Source organism: Gouania willdenowi, chromosome 15, assembly GCF_900634775.1.
Source record: "Gouania willdenowi chromosome 15, fGouWil2.1, whole genome shotgun sequence".
In the NCBI taxonomy this organism is placed as follows: Eukaryota; Metazoa; Chordata; class Actinopteri; order Blenniiformes; family Gobiesocidae; genus Gouania; species Gouania willdenowi.
The window spans coordinates 20,864,179-20,888,346 of NC_041058.1; the positions used below are offsets into that span (position 1 = coordinate 20,864,179).

At 36.5% G+C, this 24,168-nt stretch overlaps 1 protein-coding gene across 1 annotated transcript in view; it reads right to left on the bottom strand.

The window, feature by feature from the left end:
- The window catches only part of macrod2 (mono-ADP ribosylhydrolase 2), a 491,286-nt gene that overhangs the window by 286,306 nt on the left and 180,812 nt on the right, over positions 1 to 24,168 (bottom strand). The window contains exon 5 of the mRNA XM_028467998.1: positions 15,223 to 15,339. Coding sequence (XP_028323799.1) covers positions 15,223 to 15,339 — 117 coding nt within the window. The remainder of the gene's footprint in view (positions 1 to 15,222; positions 15,340 to 24,168) is intronic.

Sequence of the window (24,168 nt, forward strand, 5' to 3'; positions counted from 1 at the left end):
TTGGAGAGGAGACTGAAACAATCAAATGGATCATATTACAAGGATGCCGCAGTAGCAGCAGAGGACCGTCTCAATGACAAATTCAACATTTCATGCGAGGAACTTTATACCAGTCACACACAAAAAATAAATGCCAGGCCAGAGATAATGTACGTCATTGTGTTTTGTTTGTCAAAACATGTCTGCCTTGAATTAGATATATGTTATCTCTTGGTGTCTTTTAGTGGTGGAAAACAGAAGCAGGTGAGTGATCCTCCCCTTCAGGCTTGCACTTTCATAAATCCATACTTGGGGCTCCCAGCAGATCCATTACACTCACTGGCCTCCTGGCTAGAGCAAAAAACTCAAGGTGATCACCATTAAACTGCATGCCACAGAGCCATTTCTTAACTTACAATGGCTTTAAAACAACCAAGGGGAGAAAACAACCAGTGCAGCACCTCTAACCAATGTGATGAACACATAAAGCAAATATGTTTCACTCTGTTTTGTTTGAAGTTGTTGCAAATGCACCTTTTTTAGCAGGCGTGCAGCATACCAGAGAGCATGACAGATTTTCTCATTTTCCCTCTTATTGTTTAGCACATTTTATTTTGTAGCCTCAAAATGAAACCTTTCAAACTGTAATTTGTTTTATTGTGTGACTAAATCTTTTTTTGTGCTATGCCCCGTTTTAAAGAAATAAACTGCAACAAAACCAATTGTCACAAATTAAAAATCCAGAGTGAACGTTCACCATCTTTGATACCATGAGAGTTGGCTTTGGAATAAAAACTAATTAAGGTAAAACCTCAATCTAAAGTGGGAAAAATCTTTCCACATCCTGCACAGTGAGATTATTAAAAAGCGGTTTTATCTACTGTTTTTTTTTTTTTTTTTTTTTTATGGTGCCTTATTTCCGGTGGCCCTGACAGAACACGGGCTCTTGTGTGTTGGACCCTTTCCCAATTAAGTTTTATAGAGAGCCATATGTACTTTTATGGGAAGGTTAATGGTTTTTAAAGACCAGTGTGCAGTTCCAATCTTGTAACATTAAAGCCATGAATGGCAACCAGGGATTTCAGAGTAAAGAAGCATATATTAAGCCATCCGTTCATAAATACAGTTGTCACATTGTAAAGGGTGAAAAACAGAGACAATGCCCGTCAAAGTATACAATCTTAAAAGCCTGATGAGTGGAAAATATTAAAGAGGTTTTTGTGAAAAGAACATCAATGCAAAGAGAGTAACTACTTGGGCAGGATGTATTCATAGATAATTATTGGTAAATATGGCACTACATGAGTCTGCTAGTCCGTGTACTTAATTACTCTTTATCCTTAGACTTGGATGAGAGGTAAACAAAGGTGTCAGGATAAAGCTGCTTTTTTTTTTTCTTATCTTGGCAACAACGCTGTCAACAAGAATTTTGCAACGTGCAACTATAAGCCAAAAAAAATTCTCAGTGTCCCAGAGGAATAAAAGCAAGTGTTCTGTGCTGGTCCTACTCACAGTATGTGGGCGTCTGTCAACCAGTGCTAACACTATAAATCTGCAGCTGAGGCAAAGAAGAGAAACTTTTTTTTTTTTCTCAGAGTGTAGGTTATAACTGATGAATGAAATGAATGTATAGAGAAAGGTGAGTATATGTCTCAAAACATCTTTTTAATGTAGGCTTTGTAAGACATTTTGAAAAAATATCTGCTTTCACTTCATTTCATGCATTTACTTGTATATTTGTATTATGTGTAGTATATGTAGATAAAGATTCAAACATTTTCCCCCACATTTCAGTTTAATATCTTCTAAAACAAATTATCAAGGTGAGGGCAAACACACATGCACATATGCTTTTACTATATTTTGCTTCCCATCTAGAAAGTCGAAAAGTTTTTAAATCAATGTTTTGACAATTTTAAATTCAGAAGAAAACAAATAAAGCAGGTAATTGTATATGGAATCAACCATTAAGGGTAACGTTGATGCGCTGCTTTAAAAGTTAAACTGGCCCAACAATTGATTTATTTATTTATTTAATTTTATGTATTTATTCCACATGGCTACATCAAGAAAAAAAGATGATTAAAAAACTTTGTGGTTCATCACAGTGTGATACACATCTAAATAAAACCCACAACAAAGCAGTGTTTGTTCTTATCAATTGATCATTTTTATCAAAATGTCCATCAACAACAACAGATGGGATGAAAATGACCATAAATACAAAATAAATTGAACATTTTTTAAAAAAATAATGAAAAGAAAAACTATGACTAAATTGATTCTCATGTCATCAGTAAATACAATTTGCATGAAAATGTTTTCTGTTTTGGAAATCAAAAACACAAAAAAACACAAAATATGAATTCTCTCCATATTATCCCTGCTGTTTAAAATGTGTTTGGAACCGTACTGTAAAATAATTTTTGAAATGGCAAAACAAGGCTCGTCCTCTTCAGAAATCACTACAAATAAATTGCACATATTACATATATCAGACTCACTGATATATATCAGCGTGTCAGATTTTCCATTTTCTGCACAAAATCTCCTCAAGTCTTGCCTTCCACTCCCACTTTGGTGCGATTTATTTGCAGCAATTTCTGCAGATGACAAGCCTTGTTTTGCCAAATTAATATATTTTGGCACCAGGAAAACAGCAGCGTCCTCATATGTGCTCTTATTTTGAAAAGAACAACTTCTGGTCTCACCATTATTAAAAACTGATGTTTTTTTTTTTTTTTGTTTTTTTTTGTCCACTGGTATTTCTATTTTTTGGTTTTAGAAACCAAAATTTACAACAATTTATTTCTCATTTCTTGACCCTGATGAAGAAATGAGCCTTGAATTGAAATTTTAGTTTTTTAATTTGAAAACAAAAGTCTAATAACCACTAATTTTTGGTATTTTGATTTCCTTTTTCTGAACGGAAAATTCAATGACCAAAACATATACTGACCCTCTTTGATGTCAATCTTAATGTTTTAAAAGACAATGTTCTAAATATTTTTTTTTTTTTATTAATTTAGTTGACATCGATGAATTCAAGTTTAAAAATCTGAGATCAGATCAAATAAAAACTTCCCCTTTTAAAAATAAACCCTAGCACAGAGTGTTTAAAAGGAACTCATTAGCCTTTTTAATTGGCAACTTTGTCAAAATCTTAAGCTGTCACTTGGATGAGAGAAAGAGAAAATGTCACCATATCAATGAATGAACTTCATGTATACCGTGTGTTTTGCTAAAACACGAGAGCCAAAAAAACTGTTTAAATCACATTTATACTGCTTTTAGTCTCAGTCAGATTTTCAGAACAGAAGACATGCAGCAGAAATGTCACCAGCCTGAGAAAAACCACTAGTCCTGCTACTGCCTGATGAAAAATAGGTGATTTAAAAAAAAAAAAAAAAAAAAAAAAAAAATAGCATCAACCACAATTTGGTGGCCAAATCATTGGCGACGGTTCCCTCGGTGCTGGATAAATGTGAGCAGTGTGTGATGAAACCTTTCTAACAGCAGCTTTCATTATGGCGAGCCTGCTCACAGACAGATGGGAGCTGTGTGTGACTGACGGTGGAGCTGCTCTGCATTAGAGCTGCTGCCACATTCCACTTCAAACATGACCTTCTAGTGTTCCCACTTCATCTGCCACCCACAAGCTCCTCTCTCCTGATGCATCACTGACATTCTGGGACTCAGGCAGGCCTTGATGCACCCCCCCACCCCCCTCCACCCCTCGCTACGTCAAACAAACAGTCCAGCACACAGACCATATCTGCTCCTGCACCCCATTACTCCAAAAGGGCCTCTCACCTCCTATTTTCTGCCATTTCTGCAGAGAGACCACCTCACTCTTTACCTGCTAGCATTTACCCGATTAGTCACAATGTGCCCTCTTTCCCCACTTTACTTGTAGTTTCCTGGTTGATGAATGACCACTGGTCATCTCACTGACAGCTCGCCAGCTGATGCCACATAATTACAGTATCACCATTTAGGCTAAATTACCAAATTACTCCAGTTCTCAAGAGGACTGTGAGAGTGACAGGCTCTCCAACAAAGGAAACACTAATATCTGAAAAGAGAGCGACGTGAAGGAGTAAAAAGGCCTTTACTGATGAGCAGTGAAATGAGGTTTGTGTGGGGTTCCATTGAGAGTGCAGCCAATGCAGTCAGCAGGAAGCCACAGAGCAAGGCAGCAATACCCAAAAACAGCTGCTCTTATCAAACCCATTTCAAACCAAACATATTCCATCAATAATTCATTTGGAAACTTTCAGAAATGATCACAAACAGCTTATAATGTGATCCTGGCAGCAAGGTCTGACTATTATGGTTTATGCATCAAAGGTTTATTAATTTTTCAGCCGATTTAAAACCTGACTGGGATTTGAATTTTGAACAATAAAACCAAAAAATAAACAAATGCAGCCCAAGGAGTAGAAAAAGGATGTAGTTGTATGAAATGCAGATACTTTTAACAACTGCCGATGACAGATCACCCATAAGTGTACCAGACAAAAATGTGAAATGATCCAGTCTGCGTGGAATAAAAAATGCCATGACCGACCCGCTGGGTTAAATGAGGTGTAGATGAAGAGATGGAGTGACATTTATGATGTGAGCGCTAACAGTGAGCAGTAGAGAAGATGTTGACCTAGCAGTGTGTGTGTGTGTGTGTGTGCGTGCGCATACGTGCGTTTTGTTAGGACTTTGATAGCCACCAGTCCAAGTTAAGCTTCACTAATTCATCGACAACAAAAAGATCTTTCACTCCAGTCTGAAAGTCAAAATGATGATATAAAGCACCTTGTAACAATCACACAGCACTGCAGTATCTATTCGACCCATTATCACAGTCTGTGTTCTCTGGAAACTCTGGAAAACAGGCGAGTTTGGGAAAATAAACCTCAAACACTGTTTTTTTGGGGTTCTTTGAACAAATGGAGATGGGTGAAAAATAGCATGATATGGAACTTTTAAAACCAACTCCTAGGAGCTCCTAGTCCAAGTGTATTTTGGCCAGAGTGCAGCAAAGTGCGAATGAAGCATTTATTCATCAAAAATTGTAGAAAGCAAAAGATTGAGAAATTAGGAACTGGCCAGGGACTTCTGAAAGTGAGACGAGGCGGAGACTTCTTTGATAAACCGACTGAGCACAATGATAATTTTCTGGGTGGTGATTTAATCAGAATGAACCGTATGTCACTTACTAATGGTGGGTACTTTGCTGTGATTTATCTGTGTTTGCTGAGTGGAGAGAGACAGCACAGACGGCCTGGTCTCCCAGATTAAATAGGGCATGGGAGAGATTGCTCACGCTATCCCAGAGATATATTTATCACAGGCAGATGATTAGTATTATTAGCACAGGTGCAGTTACAGTAAACACAAGAGACACTCGATTCATACTGAGAGGAAGCAGGTGAACTGAACTGGGGTGTTACTCCCAAAGGTGCTTTGTCAAACTTTAGGTCTTAGAACTTTTACGGAGGCTTGTCCTAATGCATCTGTTTCCACAAATCCAAACTAAAAGCTAAAAACAAACATCTGCGGTAAAAATTGCTAGCTTTAAGCATTTAAATAGCTGCAATTCTGTCTAAGCTACAATTAGCATGAAGCCGAAAACAGCAATTCAACTTGCAATCCTAATTACATAAAAACTATACTCTCCGTCATTTATCACGGGCGATGTGGATTAGCATTATGTAGATTGATTACACAGATAAGCCTCTTCTTAGCACAGTCCAAGGCAACAATCACACAACAATCAGTCATTACATTATGAGCCTGTCAGATGAATTGATTATCACAGATTATCTCATTATTATGGCACCTATTAGTGTGAGGAACATATCTGGGCAGGAAGCCGGGTAAACAGTTTGACAGAAGCCAAACTGTGATGGATGAACATATGGGAGGGAGTCCCTCAGAAAACTCCCATGAGGTGGTGTCAGCAGTGGTCAGTGCTGTATAGCGGAGTTTGCAGAAGAAGCCAATGCTGGGTCTGAATAGATTACATAGTGCATCAGAGTTTGAAATACAGGCCTACACAATATTTCACAGGAGAGCATTAAATGATGGGTGATCGCTGTAAAATGCCAAATATTTGGTGGAAAAAACAGATCTCAGAGTCCAGATCCAGTCCAGTTAGAGCAGAGGTGGGCAACTTCTAGCACAGCAGGGGCCACAAAAATGTGTTAGTTTATTCAAAGGGCCACATTATCAACATTAGAGAGAGATAGTACATACCTTTCGTCAAACTTTTGACAGGTGTGACGTCACACCCTTTGTCCCGCCCCCTAACCGGAAGTCCCGCCTTATAGCCCCCACCCATTACGAAAAAAAAAAAAAACCTGACCTACTTTGGCCGTCTCTATGCAGATAAGAGTGCTTTGAACATACAACCTTTGGACTTACGCAAACACACACTGGCTTCACCATGTCTACAGGTATCATTAGTGAAACTGTTATTACAATTCTACAAGAATCAAAACGTATTGCCGGTCAGCATGAAAAGTCTTTGGTGTTTTTGAAAAGAATTCAGACACCACCTCCATTTCCTTTGCATCAAGAGTGGTCACTTGAAAGTTATGGTGAACGTGGGAGCTGAACGTTTGTTGTTGACTTGCATTTTGCGCATTTCTGTTGTCCTTTTGTGTATTTTTTTAAGTAAAATGTACATTTTTTTGAGTCATATTGTGTATTTGTGTCATCATTTTGCATTTCTTTGGAGTAGATTTTGTGTATTTCTGTTGCCGTTTTGCTAGTTTGTTAGCACTGTGGGTTTGCAGAGTCATTTTTTTGTGTTTTTCTTGACTTTTTGTGTACTTTTGTTGCTATTTTCTGTAATTGTGTATATTTTTGGAGTAATTTTGTTGTTGTTTTGTGTTATTTGGAGTAATTTTTGTGTATTGCTGTTGACGTTTTGTTAATTTTTGTAGTACTGGTAGTTAAGTTGATTTGTGTTGCAGTTTTGCTTGTTTTAGGAGTATTGTCTGTGCTTTTCTTGTCTTTTACTGTATTTTTCTGCAATGTTGTAATTCTTTGCATTTTTTATATTGTTGCCCATGTCTGAGTTAAAGTCTTCATTACAGGTCAATCATAATGCAAAATATTGACAGAACAATGGCAACAAATATTGTGTTTTTAAGCAATATTTATTATTGTATTGCTACAAACAAAAGGAAAGTGAAATGCACAAAAGCTAATATTCCAGATGTTTGAATGAAATAGCCTCGAGGCATACAGGAGGATTTGGTGCGAAAAAAAATGGAAATGTTGTGCAATAATTTACGACAAAATAAGTTATGGAAGTCCACGGTCATTGTAAAGTCATAATACCAGCTGAGTGTGCTAAAAATAATAATAATAAAAAAAAAAAAAGGTTATAGATCAGAGGCTAATCAAAGGTCTTAGTGCTGCATGGATGGATACAGGCAGAGGTCTAAAGGCTGAAATCTAAAATCTTAATATTTTATAAAATCCAGAGTGAGCAGGGGCTCCATATGAATCCTAAATGTGCACCATGTATATTAGGGATTCAGTATTAATAATCCAAACATCAATTTAAACTCTACTGAAGAGGAAATCCAAAAAAAAATAAATAAAAATGTGTGTAGAAACAGCCCACTGTTATGACGGCATCGTCATAAAACAAAATACAGGCCGAGCGTTCTCGTATCCAAATACAATTCATAATTTAAAAGATATACTTAGAACTCAAGTAATGAGAAAGGGAAGAGAAGCAAAACAATAAACAGCACAAACGTTTTGAACTGTCAATCTAAAAGAGCCCTGGGGACCAAAACAAAACTAAGTGAAAGATTTCAGAAGAAAACGACGAGCGGAGAGAAGCAACCTCTATCTGAAATTTCCTGTGGGACGTCAACTTTCTGAGACAGACCTCGAGTTTGAACTTCCAATTTCCTTCTAGGTCTGCAGTGACTGCGAGGGCTGAAATGTGCAAGTACAGATTAACTCACGAGGTCTTTGCTGAGCTTTATTAGCTGAGACCAGTGGATCGGCATAATAATAAGATCCAGACGCTTCTTTTGTGTCGTTCAGTGGGTGCACCTCGTCCTCAGATGTGTCTTACATTCTAATTTTACAATAGCAATGCTTCAATAACTGAAAATAACTGTGAATCGTCACTTTTCAGTTATTTTATTTGAATGTAAAAAGACAGATTGATATATTAGCTTATTGCTATTTGTTGGATTCCCTTCCATTTGACTCTTAGCGTTAAAATGAATATACTTAACAAATATGAAAAGTAAGAAAAGATGAAAATTGATTTTTTGACTATTTACTGATTATTTGAAGAGAAAACCTGATTTTTTTTTTTTAAGTTTTAACATCTTGTTTCATTGTACTATAAAATGTTTATCCATGCATGCTTTTACAGCAGAATGTTTACAATACAATATGTTTAAAGATGTATTTATGATTTTCAAATCCACTTAAAAAGAGCAAAATTCCAGAGATATTTGTGATGCCGTTCAGTTGGGTAACACTTTATAATAACTATCCATCAGTAGTAGTTAATATATCATTAGTAAACTGTTAGTTAATGAGTTATACATTGCTTCCTGAATATTTGCTAACAGTTTGTTAAGGATTCATAACTGTGCCTTATAGATATCTAATAGATAACTTACACAAGCTGTTAGTTAACAATATATAAATTACATGTTAACTGTATATTAATGATTGATAACTACAGTGGGGAAAATAAGTATTTGATACTCTGCGGATTTTGCAAGTTTTCCCACTTCTAACGACTGGAGAGGTCTGTAATTTTTATCATAGGTACATTTTAATTTAGAAATTTCCACAAAAATACACTTCCAAATAATTAATTTTTATTGTATTGCATAAAAAAGTATTACATAATATATATATATAGTACGTTAGTAAATGAGGAATAGTTGCAACTTTAGAATAACGTCCCAATAACGTATATAAAGTTTTAACTGATACTTAACAAGTCATTAGTAATTAGTTTACTAATAGCTTATTCATGATCTATTACAAATTATTGAGGAGTAGTTATAAATAATTAACAGTTAACATGTCATTTATAAATTGTTAACTAACAGCTTGTGTAAGTTATCTATTGGTCATCTATAAGACACAGTTATAAATTAGCGATAGACCGATATATCGTCTGGCGTTTTTTAGGTGTATCGGCATCGGCTGATGCGTACTGCTGTGTTCGCCGATCTGCATTATTTACAGAGAGCAGAAATATTTTGTACTTGTTCTACATCACCTGTTTTTAATATGTGTTCAATATTTTTTACTTGCTGTCGTTCTACCTAATCTTTGTAAATTTCAATAAATGTTCCTTTTTTTAAAAAAAAAAAAAAAAAAATGAGACTCGTACCCTCATCATTGAGTAATTTTTATGATATAAATTGAGGGAGTAAAAGTAGTATCGGCTCAAGAAAATCAGCAGTCCGTATTGATCATCGGCTAAGGCCGATAAAAAACCCTAAAAAATCCATATTGGTCTATTCCTAATATAAATCCTTAACAAACTGTAAGTAAAGATTCAACAAACAATTTAAAACACATTAACTATCAGTTTATTAATGATCTGTCACCTACTTATAACAGTTATTATAAAGTGTTACTCACACCTGTTTAAAGGAGACATATGGTTTTAAATCCTTCCTTTTTACATATAAATCATACAGTTGTGGTCTATATAAAGCGGAACTGCAATGCTTGGGTCTGAATTCCTCATTATTTTTGCTCCACAGACCCCTTTTCTACCCCTTTTCTGATGAGCTTCTGAGAGCAACTCGTTTTGGTGCTGTCTCTTTAAATGCAAATGAGACACTTCATACCCCGCCCACTCTCCAGGTTGCAGAGGTGACACTCGGTTCAACTCCACCCTGTTCGGCCATTTTTGTAGTTTGATAGAAGAGATACGATTATGTAGTGGTGCAGAAAATGTTCATTCACACGTTATTTACAAAATGTCAACAAAAGAAGACTTGTCCATCCAGCTTTACATGTTCGACCCAGAGTCGGACCCTGCGGAGCGAGATGAAAATGAAGATGATGAACCTGCAGAACAACGTCTTCATATGGATGTTGACAAGTGAGCTAACACAAGCGCCGAGCTAACATAAGCGCCGAGCACGAAATGCATTTTAATAGTCTTTTCGGAGACAAAAACAGCAAAATGAAATGACTAATGAAAACTTAAGACTTAAATCAAATCCCGTAGCCCATATCATCAAGGATCTAAAACGAGCACACAGCGCTAACATATGAAGACGGTGCAACTGCTAATGCTAACAAAACAATGACAGGGACATCTTATCATCACACTTTTTAGCGTTATTTACAGCTTACCGAAGTGCTCCTTCATAATACTGGCGGAGGTTGCTGAAGCAGTCATCCTTGAAGTGCTTCGCGCACACAAAAATGACCTTACCCACAGATGTGGGTACATTTCTGTCAAAAATAAAACTCAACCAGGCACTTTGAAAAGGTTCTGATGCTGGGAGACGGTGTAATGAAGCGTGTGGGTTACTACATCCAACAACCAAACATTTTGACTTATCCTCTCGTAACTTCGGCATCCTTGAGCTTTGACTACAGAATAAAAGCGAGAAATAAAAATGGCGGATTGCTCGAAGTGTTGGGCCTGGAGTCGATGTCCTAATTTGGCAGTTCAGCTGCAAATACTGTGACGTTATTGTTCAAAAAATGTAATAGAGAATAGAAAAATCGAAACAGATTGAAAAATATGACCAAAACAGAATATGAAGATATCATCGGAGCACCTGAAGAGAGTAATTTGAACTTTTCTGTACTTCTAAACACTCTAAATATACAACCAAATGCAATTAAGGGCAAAAAAAGTGGATTTAGCATGATATGTCCCCTTTAAAGGCTATTATTTAACAGGACTGTCATGTAGTCATGTCAACCACAGACATAGACATAGTCCCTACCCTCAAAACATCCTTTTTTAACAAAAAAGTTTAAAAGCGAGTAGCGGAAGGTGACATTACCTTTTTTTTTTTTTTTTTTAGAGAAGAGTAATCAGTATTTTTATAGAAAGAATCCGTTTTGAAAATCAGTGATTCAGATCCTTCAGATGCTTGGTGATAAATATGTGATTCATCTTGTAGAGATTGATGGACATTTTTTTTCCCTTTTTTTAATTTCATGAACAGATGAGTATAGCTTGTCTGACATGAGGGCAAAAAGACAATTTCCTTGTCAGATTGATGTAATAGACACTTTTCGGTGAACTCTTTCCGCTATAGTGGGTGTGTAATTACTGTCATTGATTAAGATCCTGGGCCAGCCCCATAATAATCAGTCCCACATGTGCTTGACCCGCTTGACGGAAAAGCTCAGTGTGTCTGAGATTCCCATCCTACTGCTTAGTGGGGTATAATGGAGGGCAATTTTCTTGTCTTAAGAAAAAAAAAATTTTTAAAAATGGGAGAAAAAAAACCCAGTGCCGTAGCACATCAATTCTCTAAACAAGAACACCTCTGATTCCAGATCAAGTCCTTTGCTCCTATGAGCACTAAGTACTTCTTTGGAACAAAAGGAAACATGTTATTGGGGTACCTGTTATCCTGAGGCTCGGGATTAAATTTAATTTTTTCCATTTCCTGCAAAAATAACAAAATTGAGCATCTTATCCCAGTTAAACAAAATGCAATGCACTGCAAATATATCTTCATAAAACCCTTGAGATTGTATCACCAACAAAAATAGGTGGGTTCATAGGATGACGAATGGCTTGTTTCTGTAAATTACCCATAATGCTAAAAAAAAAAAAAAAGAAAAAAAAAAGGAGATAAATACCTCCTAGGGATAATTAAAAAAAAAACCCAAGCATAGTTTGCTTAGGTTAATTAAAAGTAAAGTGATTTGCTGTTTACTTTGTGCCATTCTGGTTTAAGACTCTCTTCCAATTATATGCAGAGGAATGGATTTATAGGAGGGGGTCCCCACAGAACTCAGTGATCCTAAAAGATTTATATGTTAGGAGGAAAATGTAAAAACTGGGCCTGTTTAGATAAAACACAGTAGATAACGGTTACAAAGGAAATACTGGGCTTTGCCAGGATGTAAATGGCCAATCGCTCTATGAATTGAGCTATTGAGTTAAGCCCCATGATTTGGTATGATCAACAATAGGCAAAATGGTGTGTGTTACTGACATAACCAAACAAAAGCCAATACTAAAGAAAACTCAGTCACCCAGTTATCGCTCTAAACGCACTAAAAGCTGCAATATATCAATATAACACCAACAAAGCATTAATGCAAACTATTACACCAAATTAACTAATCAAGGACACTCCTGACTATTTGGCTTTGTAAGCAAATCCAAGACTAAATTAATTTCTTCTTCTCCATTAAGTTTGAACAGCTAATAGAATAATATGATTGTATTACAAACGTTGTCTACGGCTCTGAGAATGAAGCATTTATCATTGTTGCTTCAGTAAGTCTCAAACTAAAAAAAAATAAAGCCAAAATCTGATACAAATATACACAACCAAGATAAAAATCAATGCAAACAAACAGATGCAATGTATTTCCTATAATAACACTAATATATTAGTTGTCAACCACTGACACAACCGCTATTGTTAAACTATTCTTTTGAAACAAAATAATGTTTGCACATTATTTCAAAAAGCTTTTTTTTACATGCCCCAAGCTCATTATAAATAAGCTAAAATGAATCCTACGAACAACAACAATGATAAACAACGATGAAAACGACCCATGTCATGATTCAATAATACTGTGAGCTGTTAAACAGCAAAGCCCTTTAACCCTAAATGCTTTTCACATCTTTCATAGATCATTGGTGACTGTATTGGTGTGAAGCAATATTCATAAGCTTCTGTTTTGACTTTATTTTGTTAAGAGTCAAAGCTATTGAAGCTACGCAGGTTTCTACCTTTTAAAAAAAGAGCGCAGGGGACTCAAAAACTAAAAATGAATTATTCTCACATAGATAATTAAATCCTGAATCAAGGAAAATTAGGCTGTTTTTAGGATTATGTAGGTTTTTTTAATCTACAAGACAAATTACAGACAGAAAAATATAAAATATGATCTTCATTCCTTATAAGAAAGGTAGACGTACATATTACACATACCACGCTACATCTGCCAAGTGTGAAAATAAGTATCTCTGTCTCAATGTTTAAACTTCTTTGTTTGCCAAGTTAAAATTATTTTATCTGTAATTTATTTTAATCATCAAACAACAAACGTATCTTTTGTTATTGCATCAAAGTGTCCTCTTCAAAATGAGGGAAATAAAATAAAATAAATGAAAAATTATATGAGAAACTGCATAACTGTGCTCATTGTTGAGTGGGTGTAAAAAGCATTGTTTAGGATGTTTTTTGGTTTGTTTTTTTTCAAACACTGAATAGTGTAACATTATCATGTCTTTGTGTGTGGGTGGGTTAAAAAATAAAAATAAAAATAAAAAAAAATAAAGTCAGAGTGAAAATGATTGCAAAAACAAGTGAATCCTGGCTGTAGATTTTCAGAGCCGAGCACCAAGTCGCACAGCTGTCAGTTCAGGAACGCAGACAAGAGACGACGCAAATGATAACAATGATCAAAGCTGGAAGATGATAGCAGCACGATGGAAAAAAAATAGCTTGGATTAGAAATAACTTCGCATTCGAAACTCAACAGTCAGGGTTATGAAAAAAAAAAGGAAAAATCCTCACAATCCATAACAAGTCATCAGCCTGGAGAAAATGCTTTGCCCAGAGATAATAACAGTAACAGTACCAAATGGCAGCATGATTGCTCCCAGGTGACATTACAGGTTATTAAATTGTCATGGTGAACTCGGTTTTTAGCGCTGCACACTCTTGAAATGGCTGCACACAAGACTGACTCAGACTTTATTTGCCCCATTTGTTTGACATATTTACGACACACCGTATTAACACAACTAATTTGGTCCAAGTCTCAATGACTTCCCTTCGCTGTCGCATGAAAATCCTTCAGGGTGAGGTTAGGACTTCTGGGACCTTCGTCTCGACCGAATTACAACAAGTAACCTTTTTTTTTTTCCTTCCATGACACAATGCTTTCCATTTTAAGAAGCTTCTCACCACATTTGAAAAGTGAAACAGTTTGACTTACCTTGATAAAATATGACAAGATGTGTATTTTAACTCATGTTAATGGACCAGATCAGCCAATGCTAGAATCCAAAGATCACAATTGAAGTAATGAGATGTTTTTGCTCCAATGGATAAATGCTGGAAACTGAAATGAATGAAGCTACCAGCAGCTTCCCTAATGTCTTCACGTCTGTGCAGATGAGGAATCTTTCCAAACACCCATCAAGCAACAATCACAATAATTATCCTTTAATAAAAGCATCTTATTTATCTTAAAATGAAAAGAAAAAAAAATTCTAATTGCAATGTCTCTCCCATGCCACTGCATTCATAGTCAAAATGAATGACACTTTGTAAAGTTTTAGATATCAATGCAATCATTCATTTCACAAATGAAAACAATTATAAAAACCTCTTTTGTCAAGTCTCAAAATATGCATGGGGAATAGTTAAACTAATGTTCTGAATTTATACAAAGATAAATGAGGAATACCATCACATAAATGGTGGTTACTTAAAAACAAAACAAAAAAATCTTGTATGTATATATTTATAATTCATTGGTTTTGATTTCTAAATACACACACATATAAATATATATACATAAAGTAAATACATATGAAAGTTGTTTTTGTTTTGTTTTTAAATCACCACCATTTACGTGAGAATATTATTTAAGTAATTCCACAATATTTAGTAATAATAATCTGCATATTATTATTATTATAATTATTATATTATTATTAATAATAATATTTGCTAAGCAGGCGACTTACTTTACCATCAACATTTTCATTATTTAAAGAAACTGCGTAAATGTAAACTATACTATAAAAAGTAAAAACACTTGTGGGAATGAGGCCTTATGACACATTCAAAACTCAATCTAAAACTACATTGTCGTTTGCAAATGACTTTGCAAGTTTTAAAACAATTGGCATACACCGTCTAGGAATATAAACAATTTAGAATTGTAGTTATTAGACATGCATGATATGACGTGGCCAATTAAATTCATTGCAAAACAGCAGCTCCCGAAAAAAAAAAAAATGAAAAAAATACAGAGAAAGAGTTCTAATGATGATGAACTCACATCTTGCAGGGAGATCGTAGCCGCAGGTGATCTTGGCTTTGCCGGTTTCACAGCCATTTAGCGAGTGACACTCATCGTGCAGACAGGAACCAGCCGCTTTGTGTATACAGCCATCGACTGGAACGAAAACACACACACAGAGGTGTGAGGGAAAAAAAACTTCTCAGCACACACAACTTATCTCAAGGCAGCTGGGCTAGTTTACCAGGACTTTGTGCTTTATTATGTGAAGATGTTCATGAATTTGACAGTCGTGGCTAATTTTTTCATTTTTAAAGTGTTCCCTATAAAACTCTGAATGTCTACTCTGTCTAGGAACTGGCTTTGCAGTTTCTGCCTGTTGCTGGTAAATATTGACAAGTTTAGGAATTAAATTAGCTGGGCTGGGATCTAATAACCCCCCCCCCACACACACACACACACACACACACACACACACAGCGAGAGACAGAGACAGACAGGGAAAATGAGACTGTTGTTCCTGTAATCCCTTTCTACTGTCAGCAGCAATACAGAGACACATAATTAACTGAATTCCTCCTCTTGGAACTCTCTTCTCTGAGAACCTACCTGTCTTTGTGATAAGACTCTTGCGACAAGGACTAGTGTTGGGATTCTGTTGTGCGCATCGCTAATGTGCGTGCCCCAGTTCTACAGGGTCCCTGTGCCACCTCCCAAACACCCCGAAGGTTTGAATTTCACCAGGTTAAAGCCAGGATAAACCTGATTGATGGCACGTCTCACACAAAAAGGCAGCGAGATAGAAATCCACATTATCCATCTCTGAGAGTCTTACATCCCTCCAAGAGCATGTTATCAATCAAGGTGGAACATCATAAAATCCTCCTCAAGTTGTCCAGTAAAAATCCTCACAAGCCATTAGAGGATAACAGAGTCAAGAGGAAGAAAAGTAGCAGTTGGACAGATATGTCTCTATTCTCTTTTATTAGAATGTTCCAACTTTATCTGTTACAGTTAAAGCAGTTGATATTTAAAGGGCCCATGTTACACTAAATCAACTTTTCTATGTTTTAAACATCATAAAGTGCTATATGGGCTTCATACACATGCCCAAGTGTTTTTTTCATTGATTTCCTCAATCATTAGTTAGAGGGTGATTTGCTCCTTTCTTACTGCAGGGCGAGCACAAACACCTCGCTCCACTTTGATGACGAATTTCATGCGGCACTGAGCTGGAGAAGCCACGCCTCCAGAAAGCTTTCTGCTGTGATTGACATGTAAACAGACACACCCACAAAGGTGCGCACTTCAGCGTCCTTCGCACAGTGATATGTATGTATTTTCTATGTATGTACCGGCGAACGCCCCGCCCCCACGCTCTGTCTCGTGTTTATAAAGCAGCATGAGCTCGACTACAGAGTGGGTGGGAGGAGGGCGGGCCGTCCTCTGGCCCTACGTCAACATGCGGGGAGGAGGAAGTCATATAGACACGCCCACTCATGAATATGTATAAGTAGGCCGCAAATCAGCCTGTTTGTGTAGAGTTGCTCAGAAAGTGACTTTTCAGAGGCTGAAACTCTGGAAAACAGGCGAGTTTGGGAAAATAAACCTCAAATACTACATTTTTGGGGTTCTTAGAACAAGATGGGTAAAAAATAGCATGACATGGAATCTTTAAGATACCCTGCAGGACAAGCAATGTTTCAAATGTCTCTTGATATTCAGAAAAATGACAAAACACTGTAATCACAATCTTCATTTGTACAGGAACAAATATTCATATTCAGCCTGCAGCTATTTTTTTTTCAAATGGGGGGAAAGATGTGTTACACAGTGTCTCCAAATATGTATTTCCCATCACATCATCAACACTGAAAAGGTCTTTTGGAGTGGGACGTTCTCCTTTTCAAGTCCCTTTCAATCTCTCCGCGATGAGTCAACTACAACAGCTGGGCGAAAGATTTTCCAGCTCTATCAATCATCTTTAATGGAGTGAGAAACAGGCAGCTGACAGAGACGAATCCTGATGGCTTTTCAAAAAAGTAACACGCGTCTGACAGTGATGTGAATACGAGGAGGGATCGCTGCGGTGACAATGAAACCTACTTAATACAACACAGAACGGATGTAGTGCCAGCTGTAACCTTGGCATTTTATACAATCTGCTGTGCAAATGAGCTGCTCCGTGATCACGAGCCACATGTATTTGCATAACAATGGATTCTGAGCATCTCACAAGCATGGAATGCAGAATTGTAAGGTTTATATTGGATGTATCGTCAAAAAAAAAAACTATGTTTTAAAGCAGCGTGGAAAACATTTATTGATGATTTGTGTTTAACCCCAAGCTTAGAGAAAGTTCCAGAACATGCAGAATGAATGGTAATAATATAGGTATAGGTAATGCCGCATAGTGCTAATTTAATCAAACATTTTATTGACAAAATGAATCAGGACTTAGCTGCAAGGACACCTGTCTGGCAGGAATAATATCACGATAAATATGTATTCAAATACAAACAAATATAATGTACAAAATAAGCTTACTGATGAGATGAAATGCAGGAATCTATCTTTAATAATTAAGCAAAATATTCTATGCAAACCCAGGACCATTTTATGGTCTTGTCCAGCAGACTAGAAAAGGCAAATAACTACTTCTGTCACTGAAGGCCATCCTGCATCTGTCTTTTATTTATACATGAAGTAGATGATCTCCCACTAATGGACTAAGCATTGGAAAGGCAAAGAACAGGAGTGTCAAACTCATTTTAATTCAGGGTCCAAATATGGAGCAGTTTGACCTCTAGTGGGCCACAGAGTTTAGGTGGGGGGGGGGAAAAAAAAAAAAAAAAACACTTTTAACATCATTGTGCCCTAGTTTTCAATATCAGTTCAATTCACTTCAGAAAATTCTTGATTTTACCCATTTTTGTGTAATTTTGAGGAATTTTGCAAAATTGTTTGTGAGAAATTGCAGGACTTGTGGAAAAGTTGAGTTCTTTCGACAATTTGCAAATAAAAATGACTGAATTCATGTGATATAAACAAAGAAAAAACAAAAAATCCTAAAGACATTGTAGAGTTTCATCAAATTGGTGAATTTGAGATATCTACAACTGGACTATTTGGTAATTTACACAATACAATATGTTTTCTGTCATTTTTATTTTTTCCTACAACTGGATTATTTGGAAATTTAAAATAAGAGGTTAGGAAGGACCATATAGGGCCCTATAAAATACGTTTCATTTTTGTCCAAATTCTGTTTTACACATTAATATATACATATATATATATAATTTTTTTAACTTCTATGTGTAAACAAAATAAATAGGAATAAAAAACTATAAATAAACATGTATGTAAAAAAAAATGTAATTTAAAAAAATGTGTAGGCTACAATTAAAAAGTATATATATATAGTTCACTATGGCAGCTCACTTCTGTCAGTCTGCCCCAGGGCAGCTGTGGCTGTAGCTTACCACCACTGAGTGTAGATTGAAAGAATAATGTACATCAATGTAAAGTGCTTTGAGTGTCTATGAAAAAAGCACTATATAAAATTCAATGCATTAAACATGTGACTCACAGTCGTGGAAAAGTTACTTATTAAGGAGCTAGATGAAAGCTGTGACTATTATCTTCAATCTCATCATGAAACACGGAACTTCTTCCATTTAGAGCATCCAATTTGACCCAAAAGAGAAAATAAAAATTACAGAGAAAACATAATGTATTGTGTAAATTATCAAATAGTCCAGTTGTAGATATCTCAAATTAACTAATTTGATGAAACTCTACAATATTTTTAGGGGCTTTTATTTTTTCTTTGTTTATATCACATGAATTCAGTCATTTTTAGTTGCAAATTGTGGAAAGAACTCAACTTTTCCACAGGTCCTGCAATTTTTCACAAAATCCCTCTAAATTACACAAAAATGGGTAAAATCAAATATTTTTGAGGTGAATTGAACTGATATTGAAAACTAGGGCACAATGATGTTAAAATTGTTCTTTTTTTCCTGCCTAAAATATGTGGCCCACTAGAGGTCAAAGATATAAAAGACGAAAGCTTTCATGCAAAACAGCAAGTTTTCTTTTATTATTATTTTTTGCCATACAGGAAGTAAAAACTATTATTTACTGAGAAAATTTAATCTGGAAAATTAATTTTACCCATAGGTCCCTATATGTTCTACATGAGCTTTCATGCCATTTCCTGCAAAGCTTCCATCCAAAAAGATTAAAGCCACTTCCTGCTGCTGCAGTGTTCCAAAAAAACACTTCCAGTTCTAAAAGTCTTCACTGTGACTTTGACCTTCAGTCTGACCTGTGATATTCATTGAGGACAGAAGTGTTTTCAGAGACAGAGTAATAACAACTTAAACAGGTTAGTGCAGATCCAAAGTGGAAGATAGAGAATTCTGTAAGAAGTTTCGACAGCATTGAGAACAGGATCAGCTCTTTGAAAGAGTCCTTCTCTCAATACATAGATATATATATGGCTGAGATAAACCATAAGTCTGAATTGTCTGAAAAGTTGAAGAACCTGGAGGAGGAGAACCAGAGGCTGATGGAGGAGAACAAAGAACTGGTAGAAAAAGAGGTCTATCGGACACCAAACGATCAGATGAACACAGAATGGGTGAAGGTGTGCCCTGAGCTGGAGATGAAGGAGCAGGAGATCATCTCTTTAAAGGCAGCTTTCCAACAGGTCAACGGTGCAGTGGAGCACCTGGAGAATGAACGCTGTGACTTCAACAGCATGAAGATGACCACTGAGCTGGAGAAAAAAGAAGAGGAGGTGGTAGCGTTAAAGGAAAAGTACCAAAAGATGAACGCTGACAGGCAGCACATGGAGCATGAACTGTGTCTGAAGGAGCGCTACCATAAGGACACTGTGGCTCAGATGGAAGCAGAATTGGAAATGGTGAAGGACACTCTGACCACGTACCATGAGAGCACGCTGAGCCACGTCTGCTCACAGGTACAGGCTCTACAAAAAGATGTGGAGCTCCATGAGAGGAACGCTGCTGAGGCTACCAAACAGCTCCAGGAAAAGGATGCTACCATCCACGCCATGGAGACCATGTATGGAGATCTGCAGAAGCAACATCTCACTCTGACCAAGGTCCAGGAAAACCAGCAATGGCAAATTGAGCTGCTGGTGAAGGAGAACGCTGAATTGAAGGAGCTCTTCCTCATGACAGACAAACAGAAGGCCAAGAAACAGAAGGAGCAGGACAAAGCAGAGAAGAAGAACAGGAAGAAGGATGGAAAACTAGGTTTCCTGAGAAAGCTCTTAAGCTGTTTTCCTTGCTGCAAAGTGTAAAAAGAATGGATCCTTCAAAGTGTGGAAGGTTCCATCTCTCTTAGTTTTATTTCATTCTCCTGTTTAATGTGCTTTTCTGTTTTTCCATTGTCCTTAAAGCAAAGCAAGGGAGATGTATTTGTGTCAATGTGATTTACATGATTTAAAAAGAATAAAAATGATTATAATGATGCATTTCAGATCCTAAAAGCATGGAAATCTGTCTACACTGTCTAAAAATAGAGGAAATAAATGCTTACCTGATATGTGAGACTTGCAAACTAGTATTGTGAAGCAAAAATATATTTACCTGCTTTAGGTAAAACATTTAGAATGGACATAATACAGTACATTACACCACTGCATGAGGTCAATGAGATGTTTCTAAGATATATTTTACAAAATGGTCCTTGAAAAACTTGAAGCCTGCTTGTGACTGCATTTATCTGCTTCAACTATTTGAGAATAAAAGTCCAATTGCAGTAACTTGAGAAATTACCCATATTTAACTTAGCCATCAATTTATTCACTCATTTAAGTGTGATTCAAGCAACATTTTCAGATGTGACACAGAGAATTATGAGTCAATACATCGTTTTTTAGACCACTGGGTGTGGTTTTTACACGATGGGCTCCACTGACCCGGGTTGTTTTTAATGAAGCACAGCTGGCCCACTTCCGCTGTATACTTCCGCCCACTTCAGCCCTGTGCCCTGTAGCGTCTGGCGGAAAAAGCGGCAAAAATCATCATTTACTTAAAGAAGAAGACAGCGACCTAAAGTGTTGGATCATTACACACTGAACAAAAAGATAGCACTGTGAGGTGTGTTTACTGTAAAGCCGTTTTCCCATTTTGTAGCAGCACTGGAGGATCTATTTAACACAGCAGACGTATTGAAGTCTGGTTTATTATTCATCTTTGCAAAACACTTTAATTCTTATTTAAGGTAGATATACCTGTAAATATGAGTCTAAAATCATACCTTTCAATCAATTAAACTTTATTTATATAGCGCAAATTACAACAAAGTCATCTCAAAGCGCTATCAATATGAAACTAAAGCGACCACGAGCAAAGCCATAAAATTGCTTGTGCCTTCTTGTAATTTTAAACATTTCAAAATTCACAGCTTCTCTTTAGGCAGTAATAATTCACTCCAAGATTCACTACAAGATTATGTGAGTTTATTTTTGTTTGATTGTTTTATTTTTATTTTTTTGTGGAATATGTACAAGAAGCATAAAGACAACAAAGGCTGTGATTTCTCTTCTATAATTAACTCATTCAGTGCCAGCCATTTTCAGATTTTCTACCCCCCGCAGTGCCAGCCATTTTTGAGCATTTTGAGTGATTTTAAAGACCCACAGAATATTTTCTACTATGACTATCTGGATCCATCATCATTTGTTTCTTCCATCTTCATTTGTTTTACACAAATCTTCAGTTTCAGAGCAAAAAGCTGAGAAAAAAGCCTTGTTGTAAAAAAAAAAAAAACCCCTGTCAGTGACTTTTAAGCTAAATTTTTTTCCTTTAGTGACAACTCTAACATCTGAACATGGTTTCCTTATATAAAACAAAAACAAAAAAACACTGAAACTGGGCTTTTGATGGCAAAATTATTATTATTTATCTGTCTGGGTCATTCTACACACGCAACTTCCTCTTCCTCCCGACATGCGGAGTGTCACTGCTTGCCCCATTTTTTTTTATTGTTTTATCTCACCATCACCACATTATCCATGAGTTCCACACATGCTCTGGTCGAGTGTGCGCTGCTGGGAACGTCAACTCTCGTAAGTAGCGCCATTTTCTGTCTCATAAACGCCTTTCCTCCTCTCCCTCTGAGCTCCGCTGAGCATGGATGATCTGTCATCCAAAAGTGCGCTGCTACCTCCTACATGTCACCTATTATTTTGCTATCTGGCTCACAGGCTGGGGGTATTTTGTATTTTGTAAATGCCACATAAAATCCTCATTAACAGAGAACAGATTCTATTTCCACTTTAAATCAGGACACAGTTTAATATTTTGTCGCTCATAATTTGACACCGGCACATTGTCTCCACAATGCACTTGATTGCTCACAGCATCTCTAAGGCTATGGCTGCAGCACAGTCCAAACAAGATCAAAAATCTGTTCATCGAGTCTAATAAAGCCATCATCTTAGGCTCTCTGAGTCTGAATAGCCTCAAAAGGACCCCTGAACACAATTATGTCCCGTATTCATTACACCTAGAAGCAGTAATTGAATTTAAATGCCTAAAAGAAAGGAAAAAAAAAACCCTATCATCCTGATGATGCACCTGCATCACACCACTTATGTGTGATCAAAGCGACCAGTCCTTCTCTTATCCTGCTTTCAGGATGACTTTGCTTGCCAGAAGCAATGAGATAAACATGTGTATGGGGATGTGAAACATAATCGCAGGTGCACGGTGTAATATTTTACCTCCTATTACAACTTCTTAATGGAAGATGCTTCATTTAAAAGCTGGCTTAACATTTAGAAGCCTTAGTTAAACCCACGACTAAAAACAAACATACTAACTAAAACCTCCATCTCTTTAATGCAGTCAGACCATGCGGATTATTATTCATGGTGTCTTTTTTAGCATGCTATAATTATATATCTTTATACTCAATAATCCTGTTAATAAAATATATCCTCAGTCAGGCCAACTTTTTCAAGGACTACTTTCAGGGACAAAGACAAAGTTTCAAAATATCTCATTTCAACTTAAAGCTGGGGTACTCCATTTTTTTTTCTTTAATTAAAAAATAATTCTTACTAGCATCATAGAGTATATCGTAAAAATAATCATTTCTGAAAAAATCGTACGTCTGCGAGCTGTCTTTGCCTTATAATTAATTATTTTAGTTAATAAAACCCCGGAAGACAAAATCTTGGCGGTCACCCCCTCTAGCTCCAATCACAGGATTTAGAGAAAGGACGGGTGAGCAGAGCCCACGAAGGAGCGTCCTCATTGGCTACCGTGATATATAGTGAAGCGTGTGCACGGTGCAAATTTGTTTTCAGTCTTTGACTAACTTTGGACGTGCAAGTGGCTGTTTTCCTTCTAGACAAGTAATCGAATGTTCCATTTTTCTATATTTGTGTGCATCCTTTTGCGTGGTGACATGTTTAATCGGTAGTGCACGTTCAGCTTTCGTGGGGGATTTCATGCACTTTGGTGAGAGGAGGAGTTTGGGAGGAATTGTCAGAGTGGGGGGCGGGATTTATGATTGGAATTCAGCCATGCCCCTCTGTCATGGTTCAAGAATCAGGTAGTGCAGCTTTAACCTAAATCTAACAGCAACACAAGCAAGAACGGAAGTGATGTGAGACAAATCAGATATAAACAACCTCAGTCAGATTATGACTAAAAAAAAGGTTGAGAGCAAAATGACCCCTAAATGATAAATAATAACGAATCAATCAATCTTGTACATAATTTATATGTTCTTCTCAAATACTGTTAGATGTAAACTTAAAGCCTGACAATCACAAATGTCTTGCATACCATAACAAAAGAGGACACGTGTGCCAGCCAAAGACAGGAGAAGCTAGACAACAAGGAATAAAAATGCTAAAAAGACCCTGAGCCGACCCTGTGTATTATGATATTATGAATGATGAGTGCCTGTTTTCCTATTGATTTGATATGACTT